Genomic DNA, 19,841 nt, shown 5'->3' with positions numbered 1-19,841 from the left:
TTACAAGGGGGTCCACCATATCTATCATCTTGGTATGTACCTCGGAATGGTTTTTGACTATAGTAATTTGGTGGGTGATGGTTGTCACGAAGGGGTCCACCATAACTATTGTCTTGACATGCATTATTAAATGGTCGTCGTCCATGGTAGTTTGGAAGGTGTTGTTGCCTAAAGGTTTGATCAGATCCTCGTGGCTCCGTCCATCTCTGATTGTTTTGACCTTGATGCATGTTCCTGTTATAGCTTTCATTCCTTTCAACAATATTCGAACTAAACTCAAAGCGACGGGGGTGAGAGCTCATAGTAATAATTAAAAATTAAAAACAAAAGTAAAAGCAAATAAACATGTAAAATAAAATATTTACAATAACCAATAATAAGGCACACAGTTGCAACTCCCCGGCAACGGCGCCATTTTGACGAGCGAAACTCTCGCGCGATCTAGAATTTTCACAAATAAATTTCCATTGTAAGTATAGCTTCTAGACCGACAAGAATTCCTTTCGTACAAAAACGTGTTTGTCACTTAAGCAAACCCAATAAAATTTATAACCGAAGTATTTAAACCTCGGGTCGTCTCTCAAGGAATTGCAGGGCAGTGTGATTTGTTATTGGTTATGGAAAAGGTAGAATTTTTGGGTTTTTGAAATAAGGAGCAAGTAATTTAATTGACAAGGAAAATAAATTAATAATTAGAAAATCTCTTGGCAAGGTATGAGAATTGGGTTTTCAATCCTACTTAGTCAACCCTTACTAAAGCAAAGGAAAGTCAAGTGGACTGATTAATTTAATCTTCAAGTCCTAGTCAACTCCTATGGGAAGACTAGCTTTTAGAGCGATCCAAATCAATCAGCGATTCCAATTTCAATCAACAGCTGAGTTTGATAACTCAAGTGTTACCAATCACTTAACCAAAACCAAAAGGAAAAATAAATCTAAATTAAATTGAAAGCATCATAAATAGAATAAAATAATCATTAATCTGAAATACCTCAAATAATATTAAATAGAATATTCAAATCTTGACATGAAAAGGTTCATAAGCTAAATTGGAACATTAACAAGTAAAAGCATTGGAATAAACAAAAATAGAAGAGAAACATTAATTAAAGGAAATATTTGAACCTGGGATTGAAGTAGTGATCATAAAATAAAAGGAATCATAATCCTAAAACCTAAGAGAGAGGAGAGAACCTCTCTCTCTAAAAACTATGTCTAATCCTAAAATTATGTATATTGAATGTTCCTAAGTTGTTGTTTGATTCCCCCATTCTCTGGCTTATATTCTATGTTTCTGGATTTGGAATTGGGCCGAAAAAGGGTCCAGAAATCGCTGGGGCGTTTTCTGCAGATTCTTGTACGTGGCGTCTGTCACGCGTTCGCGTCATATGGGAGTTTTTCTTGTCACACGTACGCGTCGGTTGTGCGTACGTGTCATTTGCGTTCTGCTCAAGGCATGCGTCCGCATTGTCCACACGTTTGCGTCGATGCCATTTCGCGCTAGGCACGCGTTCGCGTCGTCCATGCGTTCGCGTCGCTGCCTTTTCTTTAAAACTCCATTTTTGTGCTTTTCTTCCATTTTTGTATGTTTTCTTTCTATCCTTTAGGCCATTCCTGCCCTATGAGACCTGAAAATACTTAACACATAAATCAAGGCATCGAATGGTAATAAAGGATAATTAAAATTAATATTTTTAAAGTATAGGAAACATGTTTTCATACTTATCAAATAATAAGGAAGGAAAAGTAAAACCATACAATTCATATGAATAAGTGGGTGAAGAATTGATAAAAACACTCAAATTGAGCACAAAATGAATCGTAAAATAGGGATTATCAGTGCCTCCTACTGCTATGCCCTCTGCAGATGCAACGACCTTGTCGACAGAGCCTGCGGTGGGTGATTCCTCCAATATTTCCAAGCAGGATGCCCTTCCACTATCGGCCGTCATCCGGTTGAGGATTTGGCCCGATGACATGCAGTCGTGAGTTCAATTTTTTAATATTAACTTTGTTTATCTTATGTTTTTTTTTATCTTCAGTTTGTTTATGTTAAGTTTGTTTTAATATTAAGAATTTTGGCATTGTTTATGTTAAGTTTGTTTATCTTATGCCCTTCCTCTAATAGGTTTACACTGAACCCTAATGCTTGCATACAGGAGATATCGGATGTTATTAAGTCCATGTACGATCACCCAGCCGACCTACACACAGATCCCGGCTGAGACTAGAGAGCTCTAGTTTCAGCAGTGGTGGGTAAGAACCCAATTTGGTTAGAATTGATTTACTGTATTTTATTCTAACTAACTAATGTTGGTGAATCACGTTTTGCAGTTGAAATTCATATGGGATGTGGAGCATAACCTCATGATCCGAAAGATCTACGACCACCGGGAAGCCAAATATTTTCAGCAGATGATGAGCGATGTTCGTCAGAGAAAAATCACCTGACGAAGTGGATTCGTCCAAACATCAAGCATGACCTGGAGGCTCACTTTAGAGATAACGAGGCCTTCAAGCGTCGACGTCTGACGAACATCGCCAACAGGGCTTTGCTAAGGTCGTCGAGGTATACGGGTGGGTCGGCGACCTTCATGAAGATGAGACTGGTAAGAATTTTGGCATTGTTTTATGTTATATTAGTTACTTGAATTAGTTACTAGGGTTTATGGTGTTTAATTTCCTTTTTTATTATCAAGTTACTTAAGTAGTTAGTAGAGTTTAGGGTGTTTAATTTGCAATTTTAGCGGATTTAAGTGGTTAGGATATGTTAGATTCGGCTTTGAGATTGCTGAAAAATGTTGGATTATTTAACTGTTTGCCGATTCCTGCTGCTACAATTTTTTTGGAAAATGCTTGACTGTGAAATTTTTATAAGATTTTCATTTAAATCGAAAAATTTCAAATTATGTTTTTGACTGTAGAATAAAGATTTTCTGCTTCATATATATTTGTCTGTCATTGTTTAATTTGTTCGTTTATTTTATTGTTTGGTTGATCTATTAATTTATAGTCTAAGTCGTTGGATCGTGAGGCGACACTGTCAGAGACCTTCAAGTATACACATACTTTGACAGCAAATAAGGAGAGATTTGCTGACGAGCGGTCGATAACCTATTATGTGATTTTAAATTAATCCTAAATTTCAGCTTCATTTAGTTTAAAGTCAATTATTTAACTATTATCCTAATAATAACTATCGTGTGTGATGCAGGAGTAGTATCAGCAGAGGTTGGAGGCCGCGACCCAACAATCTCAGCCACCTGGTGGAGCCGACAAAGCCAGCTCCGAGACTTCAGTCGTGGATCCTGATAGGATTTGGTGCGAGACCGCCTCTGAACCCCACAAGAATCGCCGCTTCGGGTTGGGCTCGTTCTTCGGCATTGGCCTCCACTCCTTCACGTTGGTGGCTTCCTCTACCACCAGCCTTGCTGATCCCCAGGAGGTTATCGACCCGAGGGAGGAGGTGCATAAGCTAACACAGGAGCTTCACCAGCAGCAGGAGCAGTCTAAGGAGAGGTATCAAGAGATTCTTGTATGCGTTGCCGCTAGCTCGGACCTGACGGAGAAGCTGGAGCAGCTCGAGTGGCTGCGACAACAGATGGAGGCTGCGGCGCTACTGGTTACCCAGCAATGCTGCTGGAAGGGCACCGACGGCAGCACCTACTCCGCCGCCTCAGCAGGGGGACCACGACACTGCCGCTGCCACCAACGACAACGACAATTAATAGGATTTATGAAATTGCTTAGGGTTATATGCATTTTTGTTTGTTTATGGTACATTATTCTACTTCGGTGACATTTTATTGTATTCATACCATTTATTTTTAATAAAATAATTTGTTGATTTCGGCTAATTTTAGATTTCTAATAACGATTTCATTAAGAAGAGTTTTAATTTCATTTTGACGGTTAGTTATTGCTAAACTGTGCCAAAAGAATAAATAATAAAGATCCTGCCGATGGATTTACTGTCGGATTAATCTGACGGTAATCATCAACCCAGGCTCGACAATCCATTGTAAACACGGACGGAAAATCCGTCAGTAATTAGCGTCGAACGAAAAAATCTGCCGGTAAGAGGTTCTGGCGACGTTTATACCGTCACCTACAGGACGACCGTAAATTCGACAGTAAGGTACTTAGCGGCAGATTTATTTGATTAGTCTTACGATAACCGGCGTTTTTCTTGTAGTATTATTTTTTTCCTGCTTTGTTCTTCGTGGCTTTGTTGCATGCTAGTGATTCCTTTATTGTTGATCTTTTATTTATAAAGAATGTTTCTAAATTTCTGAAAATGTCTCCATAAAGATTGTTGGTTTAAAGGTACTTGGTAATTGTAAATTGTTGTTTCTGGCAAGATGATATTTGTTGCTGTGAGTGGTTAATCTTTGTTATTGTGCATGATTTTTTGGGGCTTACCTTGCCCCTAAGGGATGCTGTTGTCATCTTTCTTTTCTCTTAGAATCTCGATGAAATGAGAGGATTCTGTCATTATTGTAATGATCTCCACTTCTAGATCTTGAATCAAATGTTGTGTGTCTATCTTGTTGCTGATCATCTGCCATTTGTTAAAGATTAGACTCCAAGTACCTGACAACGGCACCAATATTTCGAAGTAATACATGAAACCAAGGTGATATGGGCCTAGACATGAGGTTCAGACTCTTTTGGGTGAAGGTTTCGACTTGTTCGCCGAGATAATGAATCTGTCTGACATCCTTGTCTTAAATACTGTTGGGGGATACTTGTAAAGGACTTTGATACTTAAATTAACAAGAACTTTAGACAAATTTAAATGAATTGTAATTAAGAAATACTTGAATTTAATAGTAGGTGATTACTTGGCCACCACTCTCAATTCTCATCATTTACATTAGAGGGCAACTTCTCCTCCAATAACTAGTGAGTTATCCCACATTAGAATAATAAATGAATTAAGGACAAATATATGGGGTAGTGGGTTAACAAAATCTTATTTGCCATGCAAGTCATGTCGAGTATGGTTCATGAAACCCATGCCTCAAATAAGTCGGGTAGATCAGCCCATGTGGTTAACTAGCACAATTTGCGTGTATCTATTATACCTTTTCAGGATTTCTTGTTGAGGTGAATATTTATTTGGACCATGATTTTTGGATCATGGTATAAACCGTATCTATAAAAAATAAACTTCATTTGACCGAAGTACTGAATGGTTAATTTTAGAATTGACTTCATTAAATATTTTTCAAATTATTTTTTTTTTATCGTCTTCAACTTTTTAACTTCTTAACCCATCTCAAGCCTTTAGTCTTTGCTACCACCATTACCCAACCTTTATAACATTAGCGATAAAATTAATAAGATTAAAAAATAAAATTTTTAAAGGATAAAATTGCAATAAAAATCAGTGTTTTAGGTTTAATATCTATAACAAAATGCTAAATACATATATTGTGTCGTAGTGTGAGGGTACCTTTAAAAAATTTGTGCTCCCTGCACAGCCTAATTTGCTCACTGCTCGACATGTTCCATCAATGACAATGTGCAGTTTGCCTATGACCACTTGCTAAAAAAGCGGCTGGATGGTTTTAAATTGCACCTACAATGGTGGTTGTGGATGTGGCGTGATGCGGAAATTGGGGTTAAAATGGTATACATAGTAAAGGTTGCAATTTCCGCTAAGATTCCAATGCAGTTAACGCCTAAACAACAATCTTGTGGCCGCATTGGTCACTCGTGTATTGAACCAAACTCCCAACTTGTCAGAAACCTTCGGTAAGTGCAAAAGTTCGACCAGCTAGAGGGGGTGGCAAACCAGTTATAGCTTCTTCAATTTCCTGCATAGCATATGCATCACAAAGATATAGCTAACATTCTCCCAGGATCCCAATCACAAAGATCAGGGCTTTGAGAGGTTGAATATATTATTTTCAAGATTAAAGGGAGCATCTTACCTCCACGGTGTAACGTGCTGAAAAGTGAATCAAGAGGATTGCTCTGTTCTTAAACCGTTCTGCATAACCAATTATCTGGAAAACAACAGTTATAATAAATAAATTGCCACTGAAATTTACATGATGCATTGACTGCTTTTTGTTGCAGTATATAGCATACCTCGGACAGATGCGTGTGTCCATAATCTTTGGCATGCTCCACAGTGATTGAATTGTTCACGAAGGTACACTAAAAGAGAAAAGGAGAAAAGCCAAAATTAGTTCATTGAGGTTGCAAAACTACAATCTAATACTAATGTTGTCGCACAATTGCTATTCTATAACTTCGTCACATAAGCATGGTTTTTTGTAGGTGTCTATTTTCTGCTTTTAGAAACGGTTCCGTTTATATTTATTTTCCTCACTAATTACAATCACCAACTCTCACTAATTATCATCACTAACTACACATCATATATTATTTTTTATTTGCTCACTCATCATCACTCTTAAATCATGGCCACAATGTTTCAACATTAAACTTCTATAAGTAACACTTACTACACTCGAGTTGTTTCATCCGATGATACATTCGAAGATTCCTATTGGTATTACTGTAAAAATATAAAGTTCATATTACACATTTATAAAAATTTCAGTTCATTGTTATTAACTTTTGAGAGAAGCGAATTCTCAAACTTTTTCCAAACAACAGATGAGTTTACAAAACATCATTCCAACTAGGAAAGCAGATTTTTCGGTTAATAACTGACAAACAAAAAGAATCCAAACATAGTCCTTTTCATCCAGAGAGAAAGAAAAAGAGAAAGAGAAAGAGAGAAAAAGAGAACGTTAGTTGAATAGAAAAACTAGTTTACAAACTCTTTCCAAATAACATATACTTGTATTTATTTTTATTCATTCTAAATAAATATTATTTTTCTTTCATTCTATGCAAGATTACTAAATTTATCATTAACCTAACACATACTTTCTTTGTTTCAAATAGAAAAAAGTATTATATACTATTTTTCAAAAAAATATATATCCATCTTAATCTCACACATTACATGGGTCTAAGTCCAATCCATAAAGAATTACGAAACCTAGCACACAACATATTCAATGATTTATAAGTTTAAACATGTTGGACAGATACCATTCACCTCTATGACAAGAATTCTAGCCCGCAAAACATCAGTGTTATCTTCATCAACTATGAAATCTGACATGGTGTCTCCCGTGAATGCGATCTCAGGTTCTGTCAAAGTGTATGTTATCTGCCAAGTACCAAGCTTGATTAGCATGCAAAGTGAACCAAAAGATATAACAGATGATCCACCACAACTTCTACCACAAATAGAGTGCATTTGAACTTTTCACCAAACTTCCATGTAAATGATGCATGGATTATAAACAATATTCTTAAGCACAAAAATTAATTCAGAGAATCTGGCTCAAACAAAGAATGGAAAATGGTATCTATGATTTATACCATATCGCAAACTGTTGGTATCAGTGTATCTCAGTAACAATAACATGGATTTACTGAGGAAATGTAGAAAAATCTTAGGAAAACAAATACAGATAGTTACTGGTATTCAAGGGGATCTGGTTTCTCCCCACAAGTTCATTTTCTTTTATACTGCTCCTAAACAATTAAACTTGCCATCAACCCAATCTACCCATGAGTTGGTAGGTTGTTAAAATTTGAGCCCACCCATTGCATAACACTTCTTCTTCCTCGCACAATGGCCCACACAAGCTACAGAAAGTTCAGTGCTTATGAGAATAAAAAATACTGAACAACAAATAACGACTCATTTGCCAATGTACTGCAAGAATAAACACTAAGTAATATGTAGCTCACCATTTTGAAGTTTACGACCAAATATAAACCATACAAACATTATGTTAATAGTCAGCTACAAGTTATAACCTCCTCCGTGGCCATGGCCACCAATCACCATTCCATTTTGTGTGCATTTCATTCTTCTTATCAAATACAGATTAACAAAAGATACGGGAAAAATACCAAACAATTGGGACAGATAGAGCACCATTAAAACTGCAACAATGTACATGTTTCAAATTGTTGACAGTAGAATAATGAATACTGACCTCCACACCAGAAGACTTCAAATTCTTGATTTCATTTCCGGAAAGACCGATGTATTCTGGTTTAAGTTTCTGCCTTACATAGTACAGTATATAACCCTACCCCAAAAGAGTGCATATTAGTTAGATTAAATGCATATTAAGTATCTGTCTTACATCAATCAAAATGCTTTTGGTTTCATAGAAAGGGTGTTGCTAAAGGTCATTCAAAATTTATCTGGTGAATATGGTGACAAATGGAAGTTTGATAAACATAATTTTTAAAGCTATTTTCAAGACTTAAATTACAAAATAGATGATTTTAACTTAAAAATAAACAGGTTTAAGACTTCAAATATCGAAAGGATCAAGTAAGAGATTACAAAATAATAAAGCCTTTCAAAAGTCATCTGCTATAGTGCCTCTCGGAATCGCCAATGGCACATAAAACTGCAATGAGAAAGCATTATCAAAACAGCTACTCTCAGAGAGCACCAAAACCTAAAGCTACATTTTTCAAACAATGCCCTAGTCCATAGCACCAAGGAATATATAGCTTATGACTCGAGCAGCAATTGCTGGTTGGGTACCTGGCTGGGTATAACATGGTAAGTCCGAAATGCTTTTACTTTGAGATCTTTTCTCAAATAAAACTCCTCTCCTGCAAATGTAAGCCATGTATTAGCAACTACCGCGCATGATTGGAATAACTCAAAACCTTGGATCTTAGTTGCATAAGTTTGATTGAAATTAACCATTACCTACATCTAACCCAATCAAGTTGTGCTTGAGCTCTGAATGGTCCATTTTCCTATGGACTTTAAAGAGTTTCTCTACGTCCTCTTTTACTGAAATTGGTACAATAATTGTTGGTGGCTTCATACGGTACAGGCCACGTGTGGCAACATACATCGGTAGTCCTCCCTGATTAAACATTTGTATGTCACAAGACAGAATTTCAACAACAAATTAATTCAGCCATACATTCGCTAGATAAAACCCCAATGCAAAATATTAGCATAAAGGGCAGCTCGCTGCACAAGCATCCCCATTAATGCAGGATTTGGGGAAGGGTTGCACCGTGTAATGTACGCAGCCTAACCTGATAATTACATCATTGGCTCCCCTTCAAAGTATTAGGTTAAACAATAAACAAAAAATTATTCATATACTGGTTTGATAATATTATTACAATGTGATACATGTGCAACAAAATTCCAAACAGGATCTCATGCATGCATTATGCACAAAGAAGACTAACTATGTGATCCATGTGCGCATGGGAGATCAACAGAAAGTCTTGGGAAACGGCGCGAGGTGGGCAGCGACCAATGTCGAAAGCTACTTTAAGAGTGGGAAACATGATGCAAGTTTCATGGCCTCCAATGGACAGACCCCCAACTGGGTATCCCTCAATATTCAGATCCTTTGCTTTCTTTGAAGAATTTGGCTGCTCATTTTTTGGCTCCATAAACAATAACTGATATAACAGAAAAGAAGAAAATCATAAGAGGAAGTAACATGAAATCAGAACAATTAGTATAGGAACTAGAACCATTAACTTTAAAGAAGATAAGAAATAGAAGTCTAATCACAGAGTAACTTAAAAGTATACAAACGCATGATTCAAATTCAAATGAGAAACACAATCGTTAAATTTAGTGTTGACTCTTTTGTACAATTCCCAAATTGCCTTTTTTATTATCTTCTCTATCACAGTCCTCTTAAACATATCTATCACAGTTCTCTTTAACATAACTGAATCAAACATACAATCCTAATAATAGTCTTAACCCCTTCACCTCCCTCACTCACCGTTCTCAGCCGCTTAACTTCTTAATCTCCACTCTCGCTGGCTCAACCTCATTCTCTCAGTCACAGAGGCGGCCTCACTCACCATAATCACCTCCCTCATCCTCCCTCGCACGCCACCCTCAGCTGGCTCAACCACCTCCAGTGATCTCCAACTCCCCTAGATCGTCGCCGCCAGCTTAGTCCCTGCCAGATCTACTCCTTCTCGCCATAAACTCAAGACATTTTCTAATTCAGAATTTCTACTGCTCAACATCCATTCAAAACATTCAGAAACAAAAACTCCAGATTTACGATCGAAGCTTCTGGATCTGGTACCAACCTCCCTGGATGCAGAATCAAGCTCTCTGGACAAAGGCGGTTGTGGGCGGCGCGAAATAGACTCGGCTGAAGAAGCCAACGATGGAACCCCTTTGAACACCATTGTCGCGCGACGAACGGCCAGCAACAGCGCCATCGTGAAGGAGAAGCGGAGCAAAGAAGACAAAAACAAGTTCTATTTACCTTGATGGAGCAGCAATGGGGAAGGGCGAAGATCTTGGATCTTGTGGGTTCCGTCGCGAACTTCTGATCGTGGCTATGCCACCACCACTCAACGGCGGTCTTACCTTGGGACCGGAAAGATGAGACGCGCGGCCACGAATAACGATGACGCCACCAAAGAGAACAATAGCAGGTAATAGAGAGAGAAGAGAAAAGGGGGAGCTGGCTCTCTGGAACAGATTTTGGTCTGGGAAGGGGTGAAAAGGGAGAAGTCTCAACCCTGCTCTGCTGTTTATCCTGGATTTTTTTATTTTGGTTTTGAATTTGATTCTGGAAAGTAGTTGAAGAGTTGAGACGGAGAAGATAATAATAAAAAGGGGCAATTTGGCCACTTGGGAATTGGTCAAAAGAGTCAACACTAAATTTAACGATTGGATATTTTTGTCAAACAATATATATTTTTCATGGGTACAATGTCAATTTAAATTTTTTTATAATTAGTTTTGTTAGCATTCAAATCTTTGATGATTAGAAATAGCTATTTACTCCAAATTCAAATATCAAAGTTTATAATTAAAAAAAAAAATCAAAACGCATAGAAATGACAAACACAAACTTACCCAGAAACTCATCACATAAGCAACAAAAATTCAGAATAAAAAAAGATCTAATTAAAGTAATCAGCAAACAATTGAAAACACAAACTTACACACAAAAAAATTATAATTAGCTTCTCCAATATTCTGGCAACAAGCATCAAGAATCACATCCGCATATGAACCAATCTCAGAAACAACATTTTTTTCAAGATGTGCAAAACAAACCATCCCCTGCCCCTGAAAATCGTACAAGGGAAAGAGATTTACCAATGATTGACCAACTTCTATTTTAACATTCAAACCTTCTAAACAGTTCTCCTAAAAAATTAGTACAACCTCAAAGAAGAAACTACAAGTCTAAAACCCAACTTCATGTTTCAGTTGCAGTTACAACAATAGCATACCTTAACCTCCGGCGACCAATGATCAATGGAAGTCAGCGAACTAGGAATCACCAATCCACAAAACTTGCCCAAAAGAGAATAATAACCTATGACAACAAAACCAATTCAAACCCCTAAATAACTCAATTCTCAATGCATCACAAAGGAACAAAATAGAACTAGAACCAAGGTTCACTCTTTTATCTTCCCCTTTGTGCTTGAACAATAATCAAATCTCTGTAACACTAGTTGCTACAGAGAAACAAACCATACTCTAAATGAATCGTATTAAAACTTAAGTAGCACCCTTTTGTACAAAATGTGCTTTGCAATTAAAAACCAAACATGATTTTGCCAATTATGCTGAATTCAATTGATACTCAATTTGAACCTTTCGAATTGCAGTCTGAGAGGCGACGTCGGCGATTGCAAGGCTTCTGAGAGGCAGGAGTCGACGGGAGGGAGACAGCGACGACAACGTCTACAAAGTGGCTGGAAGGCGACGATTGCGACGGCAACGAAGGCGAGAGCGAGGAAAGCGAAAACGGACGAGCTTGTGCCGGCGAAGTGAAGAGACGACGGCGGAGAAGGGGAATGCGGCAGCTGGGTAGGTGGAGAGCACAGCTGGCAGACAGCTGGGAGAGGAAGAAAATGGTTTCAGAGAGTGAGGTGAGTGCGTTTAGGGTGAGATTGTTTTGAGAGAAACTGTTTCTTCTTTTTTTTAAAAAAAAAAAAAAAAAACTTCAAACGACATCGCTTTTATTCTGAACCAGAAATCTTAAAAAAATCGGTCCGGCTCACATGATTTAGCAGTTAACTGCTGATTCAACGGTTTTTTCATTGATTTTTTGTTAGATCTTAGATGGTTTCTTATGTCAACCAAATCAACTGGAGAATTGGTTTTTAATTAACTCAGTGGAACCAACTGGTTCGATTTGGTTCGATTTTTAAAATTATGGTTTGAAATTTAAAATTTTTAATTAAATTCTTGTAATGAAATCAACTTGAATTAATCGAGTGATCACGTGGTCCGTTTAAACAAGTGTTAGGGATTCGAATTTTGCCTTAAAAAAACTCAGTTGCACGAATTTTATCCGCGAAAAGAGTTCAAGAGTTTGTCTTTTAATATCTGGTTATTTTTTTTCTCATTTTTGTAAAATTAAAAAATTAAGGAAATTTATATTTTGTTTTTTCTTGGTTTATTCTATTTCATATTTTTAATGATGAAAAATGTGGGGAGTTAATCCTCTCCAGTGCAGAAAAAACTGGATGGTCTCAATTATTTAATCTAACCCTTCATTGCTCTCTCTTTTATCTTTATTTTTTGTCCTACTTATAAAATTAATGGTGAGAAATCACACTTTATTTCCTTAAGTGTTAAAAAAATTGAGGATCTATTTCCAAAAATGTGAAGTGTGTGCTTGTGGATTCATTTTGCAGGTTCCGATAGTGTTAGATCAAAAAAAAAAAAAAAGAAAGAATTATATATAATTTGACCTTAAAATTCAAAATTCAGAAACTACTTAAACAAGGAAAGTTGCACTTGATACAGTTGTAATCTCATTGCTATCTTTGCCACCGTATTTGCATATCTCATAATCAAATGAAAGTCAACACGCCAATTTTAATGCATGATATCCCTTATTTTGAGCACCAATGGATCAATAAACCTAAAACTATATTGATAATTAGTAACAAGATTAAACGACATCTTACAAATAACATCTCGTTGACCCACATCCCAAACTAAGAGATTACCTCTCCAAATAGCAAACAATTCCCCTTGAAGAATATTATTACTCTCAATCATTCTCAAATACCCTCTTTGCTAACTCTCATTACAATCTTTGATAATGCAAGCAAAACCAATACTATCACCAGATCTAGGAAAACTAGTATCACAATTAATCTTAAAAGTACCTACAGATGGAGGATTCCAAAAACCACTTAGAATAGAAGGGAGGGACATACGTGGTAATTCATAAACACTCCTAAGCTCCTTTTCTGAAGCTAAAGCCAGACAAATCACTTTTTTCGAAGGCTAAGTCTCATGAGAATTAAAGATGTTATTATTCCTTACTCGCCATATCCACTAAAGTCCTGAAAAAAACCTAAACGGATTTTCTTTGCTATGATACAAGAACTAGTTCTTCAAATCCAAAAGATAACAAGAATTATCCAACCTGTGATACAAGCTGAGTTTTCCTCCCAACTAAAAAGCTGCTTACACAACTATAAGTAATTATTGCGTGAGTCATAAACTTTGGATGCAGCCTCTCAAACCAATGCTAACCCGCTTCCGGATCTGTTTGCAGATCTAGATTGTTAAAAAGAATGTTATCTTTTAGATTCTGAGATACAGGAAAATAAAGAGTCTCCAAATACCAGAGAGAGAGGGTTCTTACAATGAGCAATTGCTAATGTTAATTATCAATATGTATAAGCAAATCCAACTTCAACAGGTTTGCCTCACTTCTTTCATTTTCTTTGGGGTACATTATGACAATGAAGCTTGAATCTAAACTACTCCTAGTGGCTCACCTTTTAGGTTTGCTTCACTTTCATTATACAACAAAAAACATTGTATATATTATATAACCTTCTGTTAAAAAAATAAAATAAAATAAAATGGTACTAAAAAATCTACTAATTATTCAACCTTTTTCCCTTAGCTGAGCTGTGGGCACATATATAACACATGGTTCCTTTGCACCCTTTGCTCTATGGTTTTGAACTTCAATTAATTTAACCTTCATGCTATCTAGTTTAGCCTTCAATTTGCTAAGTCTTTCAAATTCCAACTCTGCTGCCTTAGAGTCTCCTCCAAACACAAATTCCATCTTTCTTTTCTTTTCTTGTAACAGCTTCTTCAAGCCAACATCATCACTCCCTTCTTCCAAGTCCTGAAAAGATAATGTGAAAACTTGCGAATTATGGTCCTTCTTCAAGCCAACATCATCAAGGCATCTATGCTTGTAAGGGGTAATCCAATCCAATCCAATTCAATTAAAACCATTAAAACGATTAGAACTGCAAAAATTTGGATTGAATTTGATCTTACTTTTAACATACTACATGGATTAGATAGAATTTCGGATTTGATTTTCAACGAAATCTTTACTTTCATCTCATTATACACTCAGTTTTTTGCTTTGCCAGAGCTTGTTTGTGCAGAAAGTTACTTCCAAAGCACCAAAATGCATACAGAATGTGAGATTTGTGATAATAGGTAAGTACCTTGTTGCCATTTTCTGCTGTCTTAGCAGGAGATATTTCCGGTTGCCTTTTTTTCCAAATACTGCCAGAAGATGACTTCACTTTCTGTCTATCGGTAATACCGTTACCATTATTCGGTGAATGAACCATCGCAATTTTAGAGGCCTTTGATTTCTGCAAAATCTCATCTTTGTCCACAATTTGTAAACTGGAACCCTTCGAGGTCTTGCACAACAAACTCAAAGGCAGCTCTCCTCCTTCGACTTGATGCTGAACAAAACTCACTCATGTTAGAGTTATTACAAATTCAAACTAGTATCCAATAGCATAACATGATACTAAATCCTTAAGTCTTCACAAGCTTGATGTTCCAAGAACAATTCAAGGTTTGACAACATCCTAGTTTACACTTCGCTGCAAATTTATCAGTGCCTCTAGAAAAATTCATCAATCACAATTTGTCCTACTTCTTACTCTCAGACAACTATTCAAACCAAAGTGTCATTGTTGCATCCTTCCATATATATACATACATGCAGCGAAAGTGAAAATCCAAACACTATCACTAACCTTCCTGGTTTTAAGAGCTAAATAACGAGCATTTTTAAACCACTTGCTAACCTGCATTTTATAATGCGTTAGTAAAGAAAAACAATGCAATAAGTGTGTGAAGCTAATGCAGTTTGCATATAAAATTCAGAATAAAATAGAAACAAGATAGTGAAGATACAGCAAGAGCCTGTAAGGAACAACCTTTGCAGCATCAATTCCCAACTCTTTTGAAATGTGTTCCTTCACGGATCTCGGAGGAAGTTCATTGTCTGCGAAAACTTGGCGAAGCTTCTGGCACATTTCATTAAAAACTAGGCACAGATTAGTGACTATATAACTCTATACTTGAACTAAGCTGGAATTGTTGTGTGTTAAGTAATACCTCAACTGCATGATGTGGAATTCTGAAGCAAGATCTTTTTACATGTGTGTGCGCGCCCTCTCTCACTGTATCGTTGTTCTCATTATTCGGAAATTTATTATCGCTTTCGTGCAGCGTCATAAGTGTATTAGCAGCATCAGATTCCTTTTCTCTCCGCTTCCTTTTGCCAGGACCCCAGTCTTCATCTTCACTCATTTGTTCACATGGAGGAGCATCCTTAAACATTTCCTACATAGATATATGAACTCAAATGATTTTCATTTTGCATGATCTTAATCATCATTGAAATATAGCCAGAGAAGGAAATAACTAACTCAACTCTTTGGATGCGATTCCACACACAAAACATAATCAAATACATCATCTACATGACATGATGACAATCTAATACAATCAATATTCCAATTCATAAACAGAAATCCAATAAGTTAACAAAAAGCCTTGATGCTTTGAGCAATCGACCGAAGCTAAGTTGTCAACTTTGCTCCGAAAACATTAGTATATTCTTATGCTGGATAAGAACTTATATATACTCACATCATAAAGTTTCCTGTAGTCAACTGCTTTACGCTGCCTGCGGCTGCATACTATTTCCCCGTATCCATCAGAATCAACGCAACTATTAACAGAAAGATATTCAAGGCTCATGGCTTTGTCTACAGGAGAATATTCATCGTTTAAGGACGAAAGACTGATAGAGCTGCTTGAATCAGATGGACTTTCATCAGTGCCTTCTGCATTGATGTTGTGAGTGTTTTCTCTCCTGTCCGGGTTATAATCATCATCTTCTGGATCATCTGACGGCCATTCTTCTTCCGGATTTAATAAAGCGGCACAATCATCTGGTACAGTAGCTTCTTCCTTGAATACATCCTTAATTCAAGAAAGAATGTTACATCTGTCAGTAGTGATAATGTATCAATTATCTAGAGACAATTGAAAATCTGAAAAAATGGTGCAAGAAATTATTAGTGTAAAATACCTGCCATGTACTGTCCAAGGAGAAGTCGGTCCCAAGATGAGCATTCGTTGCCTCGAGTATTTCCATCTTACATTCACAAAACTTGCAAAACCAGCATTGGTCTCCAGGAGGAACTGTGCAGTGTAAATAAGCAATTTGGTAATGAACAGTCATCGGCACCTGAAAAGGCTATAGAACAAGTTGACATGCATGGAAGGGAACTCACTATTTTCAGTGTCCAACGGTGGGTCAAGACATCTTTGGTGAAAAGCACGATTGCATGTGCCGTCGCAGAGTATAATGTCATTATCGGGGAATGCTTCAGGCAACTTGCATTTTGCACAGAATATCTACGTGAAGGGAAAAGAGAAAAATGAACATACAGAACATGTTTGGTCCAAAGCATGATTGAATGAGCCATCAGAGTATAAAGATCACTATCAAGAGAAGCTTTAATCAACTTGCTCACATGTTCATGATATACAGATCCATCTGGAGCAATGACGGAATCTTCAATCCTGCCCACAGAACTAAGAGCATCCAACTGGCAAATGACATCGCGAATGCCAAGTTTACATTTTAAAATCTGCTTCTTTGCTCTTTGTAGTTCCTTCTCCGGTCTAATCTTTTCTCGACTGTGAAAAGAATTTCCACAAAAAAAAAAAAAAAAGAACAAGATCAGCCACAAAGTAATTTATCAATGCAATGTTCAAAACTATATGTTATTTATCCATGGAAGTATGGAACTAGTATTCATCTAAAGGGATTAATGAATTTTAGAGGAGAGGATAGGCTCATTAAAAAAGATAGGAAGAATTGTCCTATAAGTAATTGAGTGTGAGAGCCAAATGAATTGAAAGATTCATGTTTGGTTTGGGAAGAGATCATAGACGTTTTCAAATGAATGGAAAGAGAATCTACTTTCATTAAGTGATTTATTACCACTGCTTAGCTTTCAATTCGCCTTTGACCATCAAATGAAATGTGAATAACCCGCCCCCCCCCTCTTTGAAACAAGGGGCGCCTCATTATTCTTATATGACCATATTGAATTGTAACTTCAAAAGTTTAAACAGCATACATAGAATTCTGCAAGATAATTATTCAGCAGAGAATGCATTCCTTAAAGACAAGGAAACTGAATCTTTAAACACAAGTTTTTAAAAGAAAATCAATTTCAAATCATTTTGTTACATTTCATGATAGACCACCATGAAGTTGTTTGCTCTGCGAAGTCAACTCCACCAAGTGGAACAAGACTTGGTTTTTGCTGTCGTCGTATATGGATTACACCTTATTTTCTAAGTTCCCTACAAAATCTATGAATGTAGATGTTTATCCTTGCTTCATATTTGTGCCTTTTACTATCAAGCTTAATTAACACACCCTGGAGACTAAGAACAAGAGCGAAAGTCCAATAATCTAAAAGCCATCTTAAAATATCCTAGTCAAGAAATGATACATAACTTATAGTAATAACAGATTAACAATGCCTTCACAGATTCTCTACAATGACAATAAGAAAAATAGACAGCTTAAAGAAAATAAAAAATTAGTACCTTTGACCTTTCCAGCCTTCTCCAGAGTATGCATCTATAAGGTTCTGCTCTACCTTCATTTTGATTAACAGATACCTTGTTCTCCTCTGCAGGCGCAAAGCATCATCAAGATCCACATTATCCCTTCGCCTTTTCCTCCTTCTCCTTCTCTTAACTTTTTGAATATTCACTTCCCCATCAGCATCGTTCCCGTCGACAATAGGACCAAAAGAAATTTTCTCCCCCGGTTGCTTTGTCGAAGAGAGCATCTGCAAAGATTTCCCATCATTGTAATGCATATTTTGTCCAACAATCAATTTTTCACTTGAAGCATCTTTGATTGACCCCTTGATGGAAGAAGAATCAGTAGCTGTGCCCCTTGATGTGGCTGTGCAAACAACGAGTTTGTGAGGTTTCGATTTCAATTTCTGCTTCTTCCCTTGGCCTTTTGTACTACTTGTTTCGAATCTCGGTGATAAATCAAGCTTTGAATCAGTATGTTTCCTTGAGTGACTAGATTTTCTAAATCCTCTCTTATTTAACTTTTTCTCAGTATCTCGCATATTAATTGATCATGTATAACCCACAAGTTCAGCTGAGAATATCACTAAACAAATTCAGTGGAAGAAGAAAACTCTTATGATGTTCTAGACCATGATCACTAAACAAATTCAATTAGTCCTTTTAAGAACCATGACTCAACTAAGCTAACAAACACTTCCAGCCACAAGGCAATTTAGCCACAGCCAAATTTTTGGTCCAAACAAAGAAAGAAAAAGAAAAGAAAGCCACAAGACCTTAATTTTTGTTAAGACACCACAAGATGCAAGCTCAATTTTTTATAATACCCCGCAAGCTCAAACCCAAAAACAACGAGAAACCCACTCGAGTTTAAGGCCAATTAAGGAAACTAACCTGTAAAGAAGGCAAAGTACGGTGAAAGATCTGAACTTTATGTAGCACTGAAGCTATCTCAAAAGGCAAAGCAAAAACCATTGAACCTTTTGAACAGAATGGTTTATATGAATGTGAAATTGGGACTCAGAATCCCAATGTTCACAGATAGACTAGAAACAACGGCTAAGCTTTAAATGTTTCTTGTTATTCTTCTTCTTCTTCCTAGTTCTTTTCTTCTCCCATTAACTCCACTTTTGTTGTGTAATGTGTTGTGTACCTTCTTATATAATTACAGTCCCAGAAAAAAGTGTTCACCACTGTTGTTTTGTCCCTCTCTTAATTTCTAACCAAAATTGCATCTTTGCCACAAACACAAGCAAATTTGCCCTTTGACAATTCTTTGATATTGTCTCTCAATTTTCAAATGAAAGGTGATATATAGAAGAGACAGAAAATTCTTCCTTTTCGAAGAGGATAAATTCCATCAAATGAAAGATGTGTATTATGGGAAGCAAACGAAATTATTACTTGGTGAAATTGAAGATATTGCCATTGTGGTTTTTAAAGGCATTTCATTATTTGCGTGAGAATAACAATTCAAAATGCGTTAGAAAAATGTTATATAAATAAGAAATAAGGATTTTTTTATTTAAATTAAAAATATATAATATTTACCGATTTAAATAAACGTGTAAGTATTTACTAAAATACATTTTGAGTCATATCTCGAATGCAGTAAGAAAAACCACAATACAAACGTATCTCGAATGCACTGCTCCCGTGCTGTGATACGGCACGTGCAAGTCATATCTCGGATACACCCGAGATATGAACAAGACGAGATCTCGGATACAGTGTATCCGAGATATGGCTTTAATTAGCCTTAACCCACTGCACCCGAGATATGCACATTTTTAGTGATTTGGGGTACTGCATTCAAGACAAGGTCTGGAACGTATATAAACCTATAGCATCCGAGAAATGCGTGGATTAGAGTGAAATT

At 36.6% G+C, this 19,841-nt stretch overlaps 2 protein-coding genes across 17 annotated transcripts; both read right to left on the bottom strand.

Annotated features, from left to right (window-relative positions):
• Positions 1-5,348: 5,348 nt before the first annotated feature.
• On the bottom strand, positions 5,349-12,033 carry LOC112750068 (tRNase Z TRZ1). Of its 6 annotated transcripts, XM_025798590.3 has the most exons (11): positions 11,684-12,033; positions 11,314-11,399; positions 11,020-11,146; positions 9,277-9,495; positions 8,777-8,939; positions 8,606-8,676; positions 8,040-8,135; positions 7,085-7,198; positions 6,100-6,168; positions 5,940-6,014; positions 5,349-5,822 (listed from the first exon to the last, which is right to left on the bottom strand). In XM_025798590.3, exons 3-11 carry the CDS (start codon positions 11,065-11,067, stop codon positions 5,748-5,750), a joined length of 930 nt encoding a protein of 309 aa, XP_025654375.1. In that variant the 5' UTR covers positions 11,068-11,146; positions 11,314-11,399; positions 11,684-12,033; the 3' UTR covers positions 5,349-5,747. The 6 variants fall into 6 exon arrangements, 5 of the variants coding, with proteins under 5 accessions (XP_025654375.1, XP_025654377.1, XP_025654379.1 ...); XM_025798592.3 differs by lacking the exon at positions 11,020-11,146 and having other exon boundaries at positions 11,684-11,959; XR_011873331.1 differs by lacking the exons at positions 11,020-11,146; positions 11,314-11,399; positions 11,684-12,033 and adding an exon at positions 10,150-10,321 and having other exon boundaries at positions 6,480-7,198.
• A 1,657-nt stretch (positions 12,034-13,690) lies between these two features.
• Positions 13,691-19,355, bottom strand: LOC112750066 (pathogenesis-related homeodomain protein). Of its 11 annotated transcripts, none has more exons than XM_025798585.3 (11): positions 18,857-19,355; positions 17,963-18,536; positions 16,873-17,038; positions 16,630-16,753; positions 16,425-16,537; positions 15,980-16,315; positions 15,443-15,670; positions 15,262-15,351; positions 15,079-15,129; positions 14,530-14,778; positions 13,691-14,195 (listed from the first exon to the last, which is right to left on the bottom strand). In XM_025798585.3, the coding sequence occupies exons 2-11, from the start codon at positions 18,502-18,504 to the stop codon at positions 13,947-13,949; spliced, it is 2,148 nt and encodes a 715-aa protein (XP_025654370.1). In that variant the 5' UTR covers positions 18,505-18,536; positions 18,857-19,355; the 3' UTR covers positions 13,691-13,946. The 11 variants fall into 11 exon arrangements, 8 of the variants coding, with proteins under 8 accessions (XP_025654370.1, XP_025654373.1, XP_025654372.1 ...); XM_025798588.3 differs by having other exon boundaries at positions 17,963-18,329; positions 18,857-19,351; XM_025798587.3 differs by having other exon boundaries at positions 17,963-18,210; positions 18,857-19,097.
• Positions 19,356-19,841: the final 486 nt, after the last annotated feature.

The sequence above is a fragment of the Arachis hypogaea genome, chromosome 15 (assembly GCF_003086295.3).
Source record: "Arachis hypogaea cultivar Tifrunner chromosome 15, arahy.Tifrunner.gnm2.J5K5, whole genome shotgun sequence".
Taxonomy (NCBI): domain Eukaryota; kingdom Viridiplantae; phylum Streptophyta; class Magnoliopsida; order Fabales; family Fabaceae; genus Arachis; species Arachis hypogaea.
Note: the sequence above shows the minus strand (reverse complement) of the source record. Positions and strands in the feature narration are given on the sequence as shown.